Source organism: Strongylocentrotus purpuratus, unplaced genomic scaffold, assembly GCF_000002235.5.
Source record: "Strongylocentrotus purpuratus isolate Spur 01 unplaced genomic scaffold, Spur_5.0 spur5_scaffold_16, whole genome shotgun sequence".
In the NCBI taxonomy this organism is placed as follows: domain Eukaryota; kingdom Metazoa; phylum Echinodermata; class Echinoidea; order Camarodonta; family Strongylocentrotidae; genus Strongylocentrotus; species Strongylocentrotus purpuratus.
The window spans coordinates 12,073,560-12,089,838 of NW_022145601.1; the positions used below are offsets into that span (position 1 = coordinate 12,073,560).

Here is a 16,279-nt window from a genome sequence, read left to right on the forward strand (position 1 = left end):
TAAAGCCCTTTAGTAGCGCATATATTGTGATATACGCTTATTTTCTTTACATGCTCTACGGAAATTTAAACATTGTAATTGATTTACGTCATATTATCTTTTTGTTCGTTTTGTTTTAAGCTCCGACATCATCGACAGAGCCCATCCATTCATTAGATTCTGCAGAAGAGGGGAAAGTGGGAGTCTTAGACCGACCAGCATTTGTGGAAAACGTTGTCCAAGAATTCGTTCCAGAACTTTCAGGAATTCGAAATAGGCACCAGCGTTCTAGGAACGTCTATATCAACGTCAACAATATCAAAGTCATCAACAATTCCCAAGTGAATAATCCTCATGGAAATATTGCTGCCCCTGCCCCTGTTGCAATTAATTCCATAGTACCTCCTATGCTACAGCATGAGCTGCGTTGCCGGTTGAACAGAGAAAGCCCAGTGTTTGATGACTGGAGGGGTCTTGCCAATCAGCTTGAACTTGACGAATACATAAAACATCTGGAGCAGTGCGAGAATCCGACTAAGGAACTACTCGTACTTGCTGAGAGTCAAAAGAAGATTCAGAACCTTGGGGACTTGGCTAAGGCGTTTGAACGCATGAATCGTGGGGATTGCCAAGAGCTCTGCGAGAACTATGTGTTTGGGAGAACAAAGTCAGCTGATCCTCGGAAGGATCAAATGAAAGATGATGACACAGACACCAGTGATTAGGGAACAGGCTCAATGTGTTCCACATCACCCTTTAATCCAGGGTCTATGGCTCGTTAATCGGACAACCTGTGAACATAGCAATATATGGTTGTTGTAATCCACCTACAGTCTGTCATTTGGTTTAGAAAACCACAATCATTAGATTTGCTCGAAAAATATAAAGCTAAAGAAAAGGTATACTCTAAGGTTCGTATTCCCTTGATCAATGAAGACATATCTAGAGGGGAAATATCATGTTTAAAATAAAAACTTATATCTCAGACCAATTTCCTTTTTGAACCCGCTTTTTGGACAAAAGTCTAAATGCAGCGTCGGCATTAAATATTAGTACGATTCAGGCCTAAAAACTTGACCAAGCATTGGTTAAAGAGGAAATATGCAAGTTTGTTGGGTATATACGTATATTACTACATTATACCCCGTATTATGTAAACTTTTACACTCCTGTTATACGCTGCACTGCATCAAGATTATTACATTGATTGCTTTTACAGGAACGAAGAATTGAGATTCACTCTTGGCATATTCATCGATTTAAAGAAAGCAATTTTGACACCATTAATCTTAATGTACTGCTAGCTAAACTCTTTAAGTATGGCATTCGAGTTTGATAAAGATCCAGATTGTTCAATGTGGTCAAACGTTATCTATAAGGAAAAAAGATAATATATGGTGTTCCACAATGATCAGTGCTAGGGCCAACTCTGTTTTTATCTATATAAATGATCTGTCAAGACCGCCATCAGTAACTGATTATTTCAATTTGCGGCTGTCTACCGATGATTCTAATATAATTCATACTTTTCCAGCTCACCAGGGCGACATTAATGTGGATGAATTAATGAAAAACACATGGAAAATTGTAAAAAATGGGTATAAAGGGTAAACTGAACATAGCTGGAGAGGAAATCCAAGCGGTTGATGTTGCCACTTATGATAGAAATCTGCCATGGAATAGTCATATTCGTTATGTTAATCAGTGTATCAGGATTGCTACATTTTGTCCCTAGGCGTACTTTGAGAGTATCCATTATCATATAAAACGTGGATAAAACCACACAGGTGTGGGGAAGCAATATAAGGTTAGCCTATTAAGAAGCATATTGTATTCACCAAAAATAGCAGTTCGTGCTTTTTTCATTTAGAGAGTGAATTACTCATACAGCTCAACTACTTTCATGTTTGATCTGTTTAATAAAAGTTTGTCTCATATGTTGATATATAGTGTATAGAGTATATATATAGAGAGAGTATAGTTACTCCACAAGGCAAACAGAAGGTTAACAATTACGTCTGCCAAAATTTAGAACGAAACATGGTCGATTTCCATTGTCTCTTGTGGTTAGTTTCTTGATTACCTATAATGTCAGATTATGTTACAACACATTTGTTGAACAAATCATGAATCGAAAATCCATGCAAATAGTCTGTATGTGTACAACAATTATATTTCGTATTTTGTAAGACATTGTTAAAGTTAAATATTTTTATAGTATTGATTGCAATAGTACATTAATTTCTTTGTTTTTGTTTTGTTTTCTGAAAGTTACTTGTACAGAATACATTGTTGAGCTGTGCATAAGGCGTTAGGGTCGACTAGCACATATGCTATTATCCGCCCAATTTACCAACCAATATTTTCTCTTCTTGTATATATAAATATCGTTGTATTAAATGAATAGTACTGTTCGTAAATAAATCTATCAAATACAAAAATCTAATGGAAAAAATAATAAACATTGACAGGATTGTAACCAGAAAAGTGATGTACATGTATATGGAAGTGAATTAACATCAACTCAAATCACATCAAATTAAATGAATTCAACATTTGAAAGTATCTAGAAGGAACCACAGGTGTTAAATTGAATATTATGTTTCAGATAATTAAAACAATTAGCTCCTGTGGCCAGGAGCAAGGCAAGACCAGCGATTTTATTGCCTTTCATATGCGAGTATCCTTTTTTTTAATGTCATTAAAAAACAAAATATATATAAGAGAGAGACAAAATCTTTATAAAGAAGACAACTAAGGAAGGAAGAAATCTGCCAAATTAAAGGGGATCCCTTATAAAAAGTTATTACCTTTTGCGTACTGAGATCCTTCTCATTTAAACGTTTATTACAAAGGGGTTCGTCCTTTATGTTACCTTTATTCGACGTTTATTCTTCTTCATACTTATCAAACTGTTTGTGTGTACTTTATGTACATATATATTTTTAATTGCATTGGATTAATTGAACTTTTATGTATATCATGATGATATTCGTTATAGATAGGTATGATAGGCGTTCCTTTGTTATAAGTTCACTAAATTTGTGTGAAAGCAGAAAAATAAGAAACTCATGATTGCAAACGTTTGAATAAATCGGTTAAATAATAAAGCAGTTATGAATGTTTGAAAAATGATATCTCTAAATCTATATGCGAATCTCAAAATTGGCAATTGGGTCAATAGATTGTGATGTATTCGTGGACAATTCTTTCGTTTGTTGTGTACAAAAATATCAGTATTTTCTGTTTGTCTCCTTAGTGCCTTCTTCCATGGGGCACTCCTACATACAATGTATTATGGATAGCATATTATATTATATATTTTATATGATATGTGTTTTTATTTGTGTTTGAAATAAATTGAATCGTATTAAATTGAATATATTGTGAGAATCTCAGTTTGAAAAGAAATTATATATTTGCACACCCAATGACGTTAGAATACTAGTCATTTAAAATGGGTATTGACAGGAACGCGGTCCTATACAGAGTGAGTCAGAAAAAATGTCCCACTTTTCAAAAGTTGTAATGTTTGAAGTATGAATATTTAATCATGGGTTTCATGATACGTCTTGATAGACTTATCCTCTTAGTACATTTAGGTACCATTTTCATTTGAATCTCTGCATGCATGACTGAACATCAGACAATCTTTACAAGACTGCCAGATCTCACAATACGCACCAAGAGGACAGCGCCCACTCAACTTTTCGTACGAGAAGAAGAATTTCCGACAAAAAGTAACAGTTTGGGTGGGCCTTGTCTGTCTGGCAGTCTGTGTTCAAAACACTATTTTAATTTATTCCTCACCTAGCTACTTGGCGCCAGGGAGATCTGTCAGTCTTGTAAAGAATGTCCGATGTTCAGTCATGCATGCATACATAGATTCAAATGAAAATGGTACCTTTATGTACTGGGAGGATAACTCTATCAAGACATATCATGAAATCTACGACTATATATTCATACTTCAAACAATACAACTTTTAAAAAGTGGGACATTTTTTTCTGGCTCACTCTGTAGAGCTCTCAATGCTTCATCAGTCAAGGATTTCATACACAAATAATTTTGGCAGAAAGAGAATAAATTGCTGAGATTATTACATGTATCATGCGTGTGTGTATTTGACAACAAAGTGAACGCTAATCTGTATTGCATTTAGGTAGCTGCTGGTTGTTTTTAGAGAAATACCCGATTCTTGGCAATGTTTAAAAACTTCAGCGCCACAGGTTTCGACCATTCTAGGGGCAATTTACTTACAACAGATATATATTTCATACCATCAAGCAATACATTTTGGGGTGATATTCTGAAAACTTCTGACTTTCAGAATACTGAATTAAAGGTATGTTAAGGGTATTTTAACCCACAAATGAACCTTCAGCAACGACTTTCTCGGATCCAGTACTCCAGTTTGTATACAATTTGACATTTGAAGGCCTAGGTTACTTTGTACAGAAGTTAGAATATCTGTGGATGTTTGAGGCGATTTGAACCATGTGCTAATTACGAACTGGTCTACAAATTATTCTACACAGACCGATTTAATTGTTGATGTTTATGTGTGACCAATCCTTTCTCACCTTATATCTCAGTCATACCAATGAGACCGCTACCGGACTACTCATCACGAAAAAATATCCTCCTATTATAATTATCTCATTTCCCCTATATCTACTACCCGTATTATCCAAATCTCTTTTCAAATTCAGGCAAAAACTCTAGCCTTTGTAACACCTTTCCTCGTACTGGTAGATATACATTTGAATGTATCATAATTTATAAACCCTGTTAAATAACTTTCATTAGAATGTATCTCCTGATTTGATCTGAAATTAAAGAAAGAACCTTAAAATCTAAATGTGAATTAATCAACACAAGAACACCTTTACTTTGTAAAGTACTATCATGACTGAAATACCAACTCTCATCCCACATTAAACTACATGTATCTTATCAGAAGTACTGTATGTTTCTAGCAACACAATATCTGCATTAAGTAATCCTTACACTAAGTAAATATCTGAGATCTTTTGTTCTTTCCGCCCCCGATTCATTTTACATTTATAAAAAAGAAAATTTCAAGAAAGAGATAGTTTTTCAAAATTATAACAATGATTTATTTTGAACACTTTGGAGGAAAGTGACACCACAATAACAAACCATAATATTGTCTTCTTCATGGATTAGAAAATAAAGGTGATATTTAAGCAGTTGAAGTCTACCGAAAAAGATCCTCGAAGAAAAATAGAAGTGAACCTTATTCTTGTAATACGTACTACGACAAATTTATACAAAGACATCCACACCCAGACCAGACCAGACAACCAATTACATTATCCACAGAGGCCAAAAAAGGATGTTTGAACTTGTTGGAGTCGGTACAAAGTCGGTTTGCCAGTGTGACTGGGGTATTAATCATACCTCGAAAACCGACTTCTTAGCGATTCGGGGCAATGTTATAGTGTGTCTGGTCTGTTGTTGGTCTGGCATCTTCTGTCAGTTGAACCACCCATGAATCAAAATTTGTCTATTTTATTTTAGAACTGATTCTCAAAAGCGAGGATTTTAGTTCATCTTCTTTACTTACAAAATTCTATGTATGAATTCAATATGAGAATAATGAAAGTTATACATTTTAAACAAAGGGTTCGAGTATGAAGTGCATATGTACACTGAGAGAGGCGAATAATAAGCACTCTGTTAGCATCTTATAATAAGGATATATTGACTGCTTTGAGAGGCATAGTGGTTTCTATAGGGTCAAGGGAAACTCACAACCTGCTATGACCCCAAGGCGCTTGCGCCGCGGGGTCATAGCAGGTTGTGAGTTTCCCGAGACCCTATAGAAACAACTATGCCTCGAATATTAAAAGCAGTCAATATATATTTTATATACCGAAAAAAAGGAAAATGTTGACTCACCCATTTAGGTTTTCATTTTGCCTCTTTATTAACAAAAAAATGGAAACAAAAAACCCCAGTATTTTGCGATCGAGACTAGTACACAAAATGGCGATCGGTCGTCTGCGCTGCGTGGATTGGTAGATTCGTCGCCTGAATGCAGCGACCAAAATCGAATTGCACTCAAACACCGTTAACGGTATTGCGCATCGGTCATCGCACAAAAGAAACTTATACGGTAACACGTAAACCAAAATGGGGATCGCAGCAAAATGACGTCACGTTTCACAGCCATGGAAAAAGTGCTATGAAAAATGGATATAAACCGGTAGAGCCGGGAAAAATGACTATGAATTTCAATTAGCGGGCATGGTTAAGAACATGACTGCATTTTCAACCAATCAGAAGACAGGATTAGTAAAGAATCTAAAAATGAGGTATATAATGCTTATTATTGATGGAGATAATACTGACAAATTTGGTTTATATTCTGCCCATTCTAGATAAATGAAGTGGGTACTCTGTATCAACCTATTACATCATTACACAGTCATGTAGAGTGTTAAAGAAAAGTGATCTTATAGGTGGAATTCTTTATCATTCTCTGTCCCTTTCGTCTTTCTCTCTTTTTCCTGTTTTCTCTCATATTTCATATCGTTGTGTGCATGTGTGTGTACGTTGGTTTTCGTTTGTGTGTGTGATGGATTGGCAGGGGGCACGTCATCCAAGCACTGGTTATGAATGAGGCGTAATACAATATTGATCCGCCATGTTTTTTTTCTTTAACGAAAATCTGAAACCAGGTATATTTCAGGCCCCGTAAATAGAGAAAAATGGCAAGGCAATAGTTCTGTATTGTTGCAATACACTGTACAGTAATGTAGTCGGACTTCTGAAACCGAATATGGATATGAATGCAAAGTCCAATTTACAGAATGCTTTCATATAATCACGCTTGATTGCTCCTCAGAATAGTGCAAATAAATAACGCTAGTAAAGGGGTACGGGCTAATTTAAACAGTAGTTCAATGTCAAATGACAATATGCGACATGCTGTTTGGAGAGCACGGTAGTATATACGAGAAAAACGTAGTGGGTGTGAATTACGTTTAATATGGCGCTGTTTTCAGCAGCAGCAAAAGGAGACGTCCTGAAGATACAATCATTAATCGACTTGGAAGACAAGTCCGAGGATTCTGATGGAGTAGATGTAAACTGTTCGGATGTGTCTGGCAAGACGGCCCTCCACATTGCTTCGGAAAACGGACATTTGCAAACAGTTAAATGCCTAACCAATCATGGAGCAAAGGTGAATGTAATCGATGCTAACCTACAGACATCGATTCACTTATGCTCACAGAACGGCCATCTTCATGTGGTAGAGCTGTTAGTGAACGAAGGAGCAGATATTGATATTGGCGACAAAGATGGGTTTACAGCTCTTCACATAGCATTATTGGAGAGTCATTTTGATATTGTCAAATATCTCGTCAGTAAAGGGGCAGACCTGGGGAGACTAGCTAATGATTACTGGACACCTCTACACCTTGCATTAGACGGTGGTCATCTTGACATTGCAGAGTACCTTTTGACAGAAGGAGCCAACATTAACACTTCTGGTAAAGGTGGGTGTACAGCTCTACTTACTGCTGCACAAACTGGTAATATTGATGGAGTGAAATATATAACCAGTCAAGGAGCAGAGCTGGATAGGAGCACTGACGATGGTTGGACCGCACTTAGTTTGGCTTCATTTGGGGGACATCTTGACATTGTCAAAGTTCTCGTTAACGAAGGAGTAGATTTTGACAAAGCACTCATGAACGGTATGTCACCCTTGTGTCTTGCAACAAAAATAGGCCATCTGGGTATTATCGAGGTCTTACTGAACGTAGGAGCAAATATTGATAGCTGTAATCGAGACGGGTTAACATCACTCCACATCGCATCGTCCAATGGACACGTTGATATAGTTCATCATCTTGTTAGCAAAGGGGCACAGCTTAACAAATGTGACAATACCGGCAAGACACCCATGTCTTGTGCTTCTCAGGAAGGCCATCTTGAAGTCGTCGAGTATATCGTGAACAAAGGAGCAGGTATTGGTATTGGTGATAGAGATGGGTTTACAGCTCTTCACATAGCATCACTTAAGGGTCATCTTGACATTATCAAATACCTCGTTAGTAAAGGGGCAGAGCTGGAGAGACTTGCTAATGACTACTGGACACCTCTACACCTTGCTTTAGACGGTGGCAATCTTGAAATTGCAGAGTACCTTTCGACAGAAGGAGCCAATATCAACGCGTGTGGTAAAGGTGGATGTACAGCACTACATGCTGCATCACAAACTGGTAATATTGATGGAGTGAAATATCTAACCAGTCAAGGAGCAGAGCTGGATAGGAGCACTGACGATGGTTGGACCGCACTTAGTTTGGCTTCATTTGAGGGACACATTGACATTGTCAATGTTCTCGTTAACAGAGGAGTACAGGTTGACAAAGCACTCACGAACGGGATGACACCCTTGTGTCTTGCAACAGAAAGAGGCCATCTGGGCATTGCCGAGGTCTTACTGAGCGTAGGAGCAAATATTGATAACTGTAATCGAGACGGGTTAACATCACTCCACATCGCATCGTCCAATGGACACGTTGATATAGTTCATCATCTTGTTAGCAAAGGGGCACAGCTTAACAAATGTGACAATACCGGCAAGACACCCATGTCTTGTGCTTCTCAGGAAGGCCATCTTGAAGTCGTCGAGTATATCGTGAACAAAGGAGCAGGTATTGGTATTGGTGATAGAGATGGGTTTACAGCTCTTCACATAGCATCACTTAAGGGTCATCTTGACATTATCAAATACCTCGTTAGTAAAGGGGCAGAGCTGGAGAGACTTGCTAATGACTACTGGACACCTCTACACCTTGCTTTAGACGGTGGCAATCTTGAAATTGCAGAGTACCTTTCGACAGAAGGAGCCAATATCAACGCGTGTGGTAAAGGTGGATGTACAGCACTACATGCTGCATCACAAACTGGTAATATTGATGGAGTGAAATATCTAACCAGTCAAGGAGCAGAGCTGGATAGGAGCACTGACGATGGTTGGACCGCACTTAGTTTGGCTTCATTTGAGGGACACATTGACATTGTCAATGTTCTCGTTAACAGAGGAGTACAGGTTGACAAAGCACTCACGAACGGGATGACACCCTTGTGTCTTGCAACAGAAAGAGGCCATCTGGGCATTGCCGAGGTCTTACTGAGCGTAGGAGCAAATATTGATAACTGTAATCGAGACGGGCTTACAGCTCTTCACAAAGCATCCTTTCAGGGGCATCTTGAAATCACCAAATACCTTGTTATGAAAGGGGCACAGCTTGACAAATGTGACAAAAACGACAGGACACCCTTGTATTGTGCTTCTCAAGAAGGCCATCTTGAAGTCGTCGAGTATATCGTGAACAAAGGATCAGACATTGAAATTGGTGATAAAGATGGGGTTACAGCTCTGCACATAGCATCATTTAAGGGTCATCTTGATATTGTCACATATCTTGTTAAGAAAGGGGCAAAGCTTGACAAATGTGACAAAAACGACAGGACACCCTTGTGTTGTGCTTCCCAAAAAGGCCATCTTGATGTCGTCGAGTATATCATGACCAAAGGAGCAAGCATTGAAATTGGTGATAGAGATGGGGTTACAGCTCTTCACGTAGCATCATTGGAGGGTCATCTTGATATTGTCAAATCCCTTGTAAGGAAGGGGGCACAGCTTGACAAGTGTGATAAAACCGACAGGACACCCTTGTATTATGCTTCTCAAGAAGGCCATCTTGAAGTCGTCGAGTATATCGTGAACAAAGGAGCAGGCATTGAAATTGGTGATGAAAATGGGTTTACCGCTCTTCACCTAGCAGCATTCGAGGGTCATTTTGAAATTGTCAAATACCTCGTTAGTAAAGGGGCAGACCTGAGGAGACTTTCTAATGATAACTGGACACCTTCACGTCTTGCTTTCAATGGCGGCCATATGGGTATACACGACTTTCTTTTAGATAAAGAAGCAACACAGATCGTTAAGCCATTCATTGGGTTTGAAGAGGACCACTATTACTACCCTCGCAGTACTCAAGGTGGTGAGGCTTTCCCTGGCTTAATGCCCCCGTACTCCCGAACATACGATCCATATCGTACCAGTCCACAAGACATTTCTCGCTTCATGAGCAACACAAAAGAGACAATGAATATTAGTCTCGACGAGTGCAGCATCAAGGTTCCACTTTCACCAGACGATGCGAACAGAGCCAAATGTATCACAGCAGAAGCATTGACAAGAATTCCACCTGACTTAAAGCTGGAAAAAGACGAAGTTATCATCTCAGTTGGGCTCAAGCTATCCCCTCCTGGTCTTCAGTTTAAAACTCCGGTGGAAGTCACGGTCTCGCATAGCGCTATTTTCACCAACCCAGACAAGGCAGAAATTGTGCTATACACCCGAAGGACTGGTAAGATCTTCCTATTACCATAGATCCCATATTTCCATCTAAAACCCTTTTACTTCCGTTTCATTAATTTCCTTCTCTTCGTCCGTCTAATGTTCTTGAACTCGCTTCTTGAATCTTTTTCTTGTTGTGACAGTGCAGAGAGCCCCTGACTGCGACGACGAACCCATCACAATTAGGACAGAGATCTTCACACAAAATTAATCCTTCACTACTATTCTTGGTATCATATGACCTCACTTCAATGTTGATATTCCTCTCAGAATGTTCTTATTCACTGAGTTTTACTTGATAAACTTTCATTAGAATAGAAATTCACTTTAATTTGTTTTTCTTCAGTCTTTGTGTTTGAATAACTTATAAGTCGCACAGTTCATACAGCCGTCATTTACCAGATTCTTGTGGAAAGATCGTGGGGGAATTGTGGTAATTAAACAAACAAATGTTAGGCATGATCTAATACATAAAATTGTTTGTTAATAGCCAATCACCAAATAGCAGTTGACATTTTGTTAACGACATAGCTTATGAATAAACAATAACCCTCCAACAACGCTCCCCAGACCCCAGTCAATCCGCAAACATTAAAAAAATACTTTTCTTTCTTTATTTTATGAAAGTAAATCCCTTACCATTGACAGTTCACTGCATACCAAAATTAACACGGTCCCTCTTTTTTGTGCCCGTCTTGTTTAAAGGGTCTGATGAATTTTCAAGGATCGTTCCTGCTTCTGACAAAGCTGCTCGGTGTGTAGTTGCAAAGAATCACATTACCCTGTACTTAGACCATTTCTCGGAATGGTGGATTATCTCCTTAATCAGGAGATACTTCATCGGTAAACGGCTCATCTGTACGCCATACGTTCCCCTGTCAACATCTAGAGACGTCATGAATTACATCCTGCTCAATATTAAAGATGACTTCTGCGGCATGAAAGAGGTAGATTTATCATGAATTAACAGTTCGGTATTGTTTTAGCTGAAAAAGAATAAATGTTAAAATGGACATGAAATCCTTTAGTAAGTCCATGTAACTTATGATATTTTTGTGTCTATAGCACTGGTATTGGGACAGAAACTTTGTTACCATGTTCATTGAAATAACTTTTTGTTTTGTCCCCGATCTTCCAGTGGTTACGATGTCAAACTAGTGTGTGTAACGTTTTCTGAGTAGAAGGGTCCGTGGACGGAGGGAAGGGAGGAGGGGGGGGGGGGTGGGGTCACAACAAATGTAAAACAAATCACAGATATAATATTAAAACCCGATAAACATTTCGCATCTTGAAGTAAATAACCAGCTCGAGGCTCGAGACTAAAAGATTCATCCAGAATTGCCGCCCGGGTGTATAAGAGTACCTTGCAATTGCTGTAGTACATTGCAGTGCCCTGTGGAAGAACAGCACTATTGCAATTATTGCAACTATTATTATCATTATTATTAATATTATTGTCATTAACATTCTGTCAGTGTTGATTCATATATGTTCAACCTTTTGTAGGATACAATACGAGACTACAAGGTAGCCTTTCCTGGTGAGCAGTACTGTGTATATTGGGGAAAAGGACCCCTTTTTGTCAGACATCTGGAAAACGAAGACGAAGTGTCAACACAAGTAAGATTATCCTGACAAACAATTCGTCCGTTTCCCATTCGGCATAGCCTTATATATATATATATATTTATCCTGGGGCCTCACAGTTTCGAGGCCATTGCTTTGCCACTGAATCATGACTGTACGCAACGAGGGTTAGGGTAGGGGGCAACCCCCACAAATAAAAACAAAACAAAGAAAATGCAATAAATTATCAATAAATCATTGAATTTCCCCCGGTCCCCAACAGGAACAAATCTTCTGTACGGCCATGCATTATAGTTCAAGGCATGGCCACAGAGGAATTTTTTTCTGCAGGAGTCTGGGGAAAAATGCAATGAATTACTGATATTTCGTAGGGTGTTAATTGATGGTTATCTCTGATTTCTTTAGGAACTTGAAGAATGTGCTTTCTTCCACATGACGACCCATCGGATGCCGTTCACTCTTTACCCACGTGAAGCATCTGAAGTCCCCGTCAAATTCATCTTGAAGCAAAAAATCACGAAGCGTATCGCCTTCAAAGTACTGTACAACGGTAATACCAAGAGCACGAACTCCTTTGGGGTAGGGGTGGCTTAAAGCGTATTCTTATGCAGTTTCAGGAATGGTTATTGGCCTGAGCTTCGGACAAGCTGTGACAAAACATCATATTTAACACAAACATAACATTCCACAAACATTATTTCTTTCTTTATAGGCATTTTAAATAAGCTGTGGAAGAAGACGTGAGATTTTACGAATTCAAAAAACGCATTTTTATTGATACTAAACAAAACAGCTCCTGAGAAACAAAAGAACTTTTTACCAGTTTTGTCGATCCTGGTATCATTTTTTCATGTGATATGATTATACTACCGCTGGTACTAGTAAATTTGACCAATATCATTGGAACTATGCTAGTCCGTTTAGAGAGGGCCACCCTGTATTATGTACATTATTTGTTTACGTGCAATGCTATACAGTTCATTTGGTGTAGCAAAAGTACCATGGCAAGTAACTCCAATTTGGAATAATAATCATTCTAGGCTAATCGCTTCTCATTACGTTGATATCATGTATTCACAATTTAGATGTGCCGCATGAGAATCCAATTGCCCAATCAACTCCGACAGGAACTGCATCGTCCAAAGGCAGAGCTGAACCCTCTGATGTTGCACGGGGAACATCCAAATGTAAGATTAGAAAAAATAAGTATTAATACTATTTTTCCTGTTTTTGTTTTTTGTTTGTTGGTTTCATACACAAACTTTTGTGTGTGTACAAAAATAAACGCTTTTAATGGAATGTGCTTGTTACAAGTTGAAGTTAAATTTCAAGTGTAAGTTTAACGGTTCATTGATACAAATCCACAAACAACAACAATACATTAGGACAAAATACATTCATCGTTACACAATACATTAGATCAGAATACACCTAAGAAACAGGTTCATGGGTGTAAGGAAATTAAAGTTGATTTAAAGTACATGAAAACATGTCCATATTTTGAGACAATTTGAACAACATAGACAAAATTACATTGTGAGGAGACTCACATAAGCTTTTAATCTTGCGATTTACTCTTATGAGTGCAAGATGAAAAACTTGTTTGTATTTGTGCTATTCTGATTTGATTGATTATTGTATTTTCAGCATCTCAGCTCCCCGAAGAGCAGACAAGAAGCGAGCATCATCTTGAAACGATAGGTTCGCCATCACCTGAGACTGCAGACACAAAGGGTAAGACTATAGCCCAAGGAGCGGTTCTAGAGGAATACATGTGTATGTTTATGTGTTGTTGTTTTTTCTTGTGGGGGGGGGGGGGGGCAGGAGGGGGAGGGGGTAGCAGGGGGTGGGATCTTCTATCATTCATTTTGTACATGTGCTTCTTATTTGGGGAAGGGGGAGAGGCATTAGAACCGCCACTAAAGTCCATATTCTTGAAATTAGTCTTTGTTTTAGATATTATTTAATGTCCAATCACTGTATTGTTATGCCGTATAATTTTACTCTGTAAATTGAACTATTTCATCTTTTTGCTAAATGTCCAATGATTTTATCTCAATCATTTCAATAACCCAAACTAATACAATATAATCCGAGGGTCGACTTGCGATAGATAACGGATCAGTCAGAGGTCTTAACAACACAGGGCGAAGTCTGGTTTAATCATTTTGTAAAAGCTTTTTTTTACGTTGCTTTTTTCAGATGAAAGTAGTCCTACTGAAGTCCGTACAAGGCCTAGGCCATTAACTCCATCATCGATAGAGTCACCGCCATGTGAACATGCCTACCAAGTCACACATGACTTTGTAACAGAGATAGAGACAGTTGGTAAGAAGCTGAAAGACAAAGTCGTGTTCTAGGCTCGGAAACAACACAAATGTTAATAGTACCTCAACAAAATTAAGCTTATCTCCTCTTATCAATCGTAATTTTAAGGTGACATTTGGAGTTATGTTACAGATAGTAACGAACGAAATCCTTCGGCAAAACAATATTGTTCGTAATTATGCTACACTCGATTCATGTGTAATAAGTTGGCAGGCTACCTGAAATGGTTGCTGGAACTTAACCCAGTTAATAATAACTTAAGCACTTTGGGAGCACAAATAATCGTGATATACGCTTATATCCTTAACACGCTCTTCGGAAATTCGAACGATATTATTGGTTTACGACATCATCTTTTTGTTCAAATTTGTTTTAAGCTCCGACATCATCGACAGTGCCCGTCCATTCATTAGAGTCTGCAGCAGAGGAGGTAATGGGTGTCTTAGCCCCACAAGCATTTGCGGCAAACGTTGTCCAAGAATTGGTTCCAGGACTTTCAGCAGATCGGAATATGCACCAGCGTCCTGGGAACGTCTATATCAACGTCCAAGGGATGGTCATCAACAATCCCCAAGGGAATAATCCTCAAGGAAATACTGTTGCCCATGCTCCTGTTGCAATTGCTTCCATAGTACCTCCTAGGCTACAGCATGAGCTGCGTTGCCGGTTGAACAGAGAAAGCCCAGTTTTTGGTGACTGGAGGGGTCTTGCCATTGAGCTGGGACTTGGAGACTACATACAATCACTGGAGCAGTGCAAGAATTCGACTGAAGAACTACTCGTTCTTGCTGAGAGTCAAAAGAAGATTCAGAACCTTGGGGACTTGGCCAAGGCGTTTGAACGCATGAATCGTGGGGATTGCCAAGAGCTCTGCGAGAACTACGTGTTTGAGAGAACAAAGACAGCTGATCCTCGGAAGGATCAAAAGGAAGATGATGACACTGACATCAGTGATTAGGGAACAGGCTCAATGTGTTCCATATCATCCTTTAATACAGGGTCTATGACTCGTTAATCAGACAACCTGTGAACATAGCATTATATGGTTGTAATCCATCAACTGTCTGTCATTTGGTTTAAAAAACCACAATCATTAGATTTGCTCGAAAAATATAAAGGTAAAGAAAAGGTATACTCTAAGGTTGGTATTCTCCTGATCATTTAAGCCATATATAGGGGGAAATATCATGTTTGATATAAAACTTAGATCTCAGACCAATTTCCTTTTTGAACCACTTTTTTGAAAAAAGTCTAAATCCAGCATCGTGTTAAAATATTAGAAAAATTCAGGCCTATAAAATTGACCAAACATTGGTTAAAGAGGAAATATGCATGTTTGTTGGGTATGTTACTTTCCAATATTGCGTAAACCTTATTCAATTTTGAGTACACTTACCTAGTATTGTGTAAACTTTGACCCTCTTATATGCTACGCTGCATCAAGATTATTACATCGATTGCTTTTACAGGAACGAAGAATTGAGATTCATTCTTGGCATATTCATCGATTTTAAAGGGACTTTGTAACATTGTTCAGATGAGAGATAGTGGTGCTAAGGCAATGACTTCAATGCTAGATGTACAATTAAAGATAATCTGAAAATTTGAGCGAAAACGGACCATTATTCATGGTACAAATTGGGAAAAACTGATCCGATCGATTCCTTAATTCTCCCAACTATATTATTACAATTTAATTACATTTTAGGTGAATGGAAATCTCACAAAGCAATAAAATGGCTCTACATTCTATTCCAGACATTTAAGTGTTGACAGATTTTTGATAGCCTGTTTTTATGTCTTTTACTTCATGGAAAAACGGTTGGGAAAATTCAAAAAATGGTTGGGAGAATTTAGATTCAGAAGCGCCGCGCATCGACGCCCGTTCGAAAACCCGTTGAACTTTGTTAAAAATCTTCATATTGCGTGATTTAATTTCGGATTTGGGGCATCGTAGTTGGATAATCCATACA

The 16,279-nt window shown here is 38.3% G+C and overlaps 2 protein-coding genes across 2 annotated transcripts; both read left to right on the top strand.

Moving 5' to 3' along the window:
- The first annotated feature begins 6,765 nt into the window (after positions 1-6,765).
- Positions 6,766-12,026, top strand: LOC591864 (ankyrin-2-like). Its single transcript, XM_030987403.1, has 4 exons — positions 6,766-9,183; positions 9,811-10,401; positions 11,097-11,338; positions 11,898-12,026. The coding sequence occupies exons 1-4, from the start codon at positions 6,999-7,001 to the stop codon at positions 12,024-12,026; spliced, it is 3,147 nt and encodes a 1,048-aa protein (XP_030843263.1). The 5' UTR covers positions 6,766-6,998.
- A 362-nt stretch (positions 12,027-12,388) lies between these two features.
- LOC115924503 lies at positions 12,389-15,274 on the top strand. Its single transcript, XM_030986790.1, has 5 exons — positions 12,389-12,528; positions 13,064-13,165; positions 13,626-13,712; positions 14,181-14,306; positions 14,684-15,274. The coding sequence occupies exons 1-5, from the start codon at positions 12,411-12,413 to the stop codon at positions 15,262-15,264; spliced, it is 1,014 nt and encodes a 337-aa protein (XP_030842650.1). The 5' UTR covers positions 12,389-12,410; the 3' UTR covers positions 15,265-15,274.
- Positions 15,275-16,279: the final 1,005 nt, after the last annotated feature.

Bases quoted from the DNA above. Each gene is read 5' to 3' on its own strand.
- LOC115924503 (XM_030986790.1), top strand. From the start codon at position 12,411: ATGACGACCCATCGGATGCCGTTCACTCTTTACCCACGTGAAGCATCT. The intron at 12,529-13,063 runs GTAATACCAAGA...TTCACAATTTAG, and splicing joins CTTCAAAGTACTGTACAACG to ATGTGCCGCATGAGAATCCA. The intron at 13,713-14,180 runs GTAAGACTATAG...TGCTTTTTTCAG, and splicing joins TGAGACTGCAGACACAAAGG to ATGAAAGTAGTCCTACTGAA.
- LOC591864 (XM_030987403.1), top strand. From the start codon at position 6,999: ATGGCGCTGTTTTCAGCAGCAGCAAAAGGAGACGTCCTGAAGATACAA. The intron at 9,184-9,810 runs GTAATCGAGACG...CTCTTCACCTAG, and splicing joins AGGAGCAAATATTGATAACT to CAGCATTCGAGGGTCATTTT. The intron at 10,402-11,096 runs GTAAGATCTTCC...TCTTGTTTAAAG, and splicing joins GCTATACACCCGAAGGACTG to GGTCTGATGAATTTTCAAGG.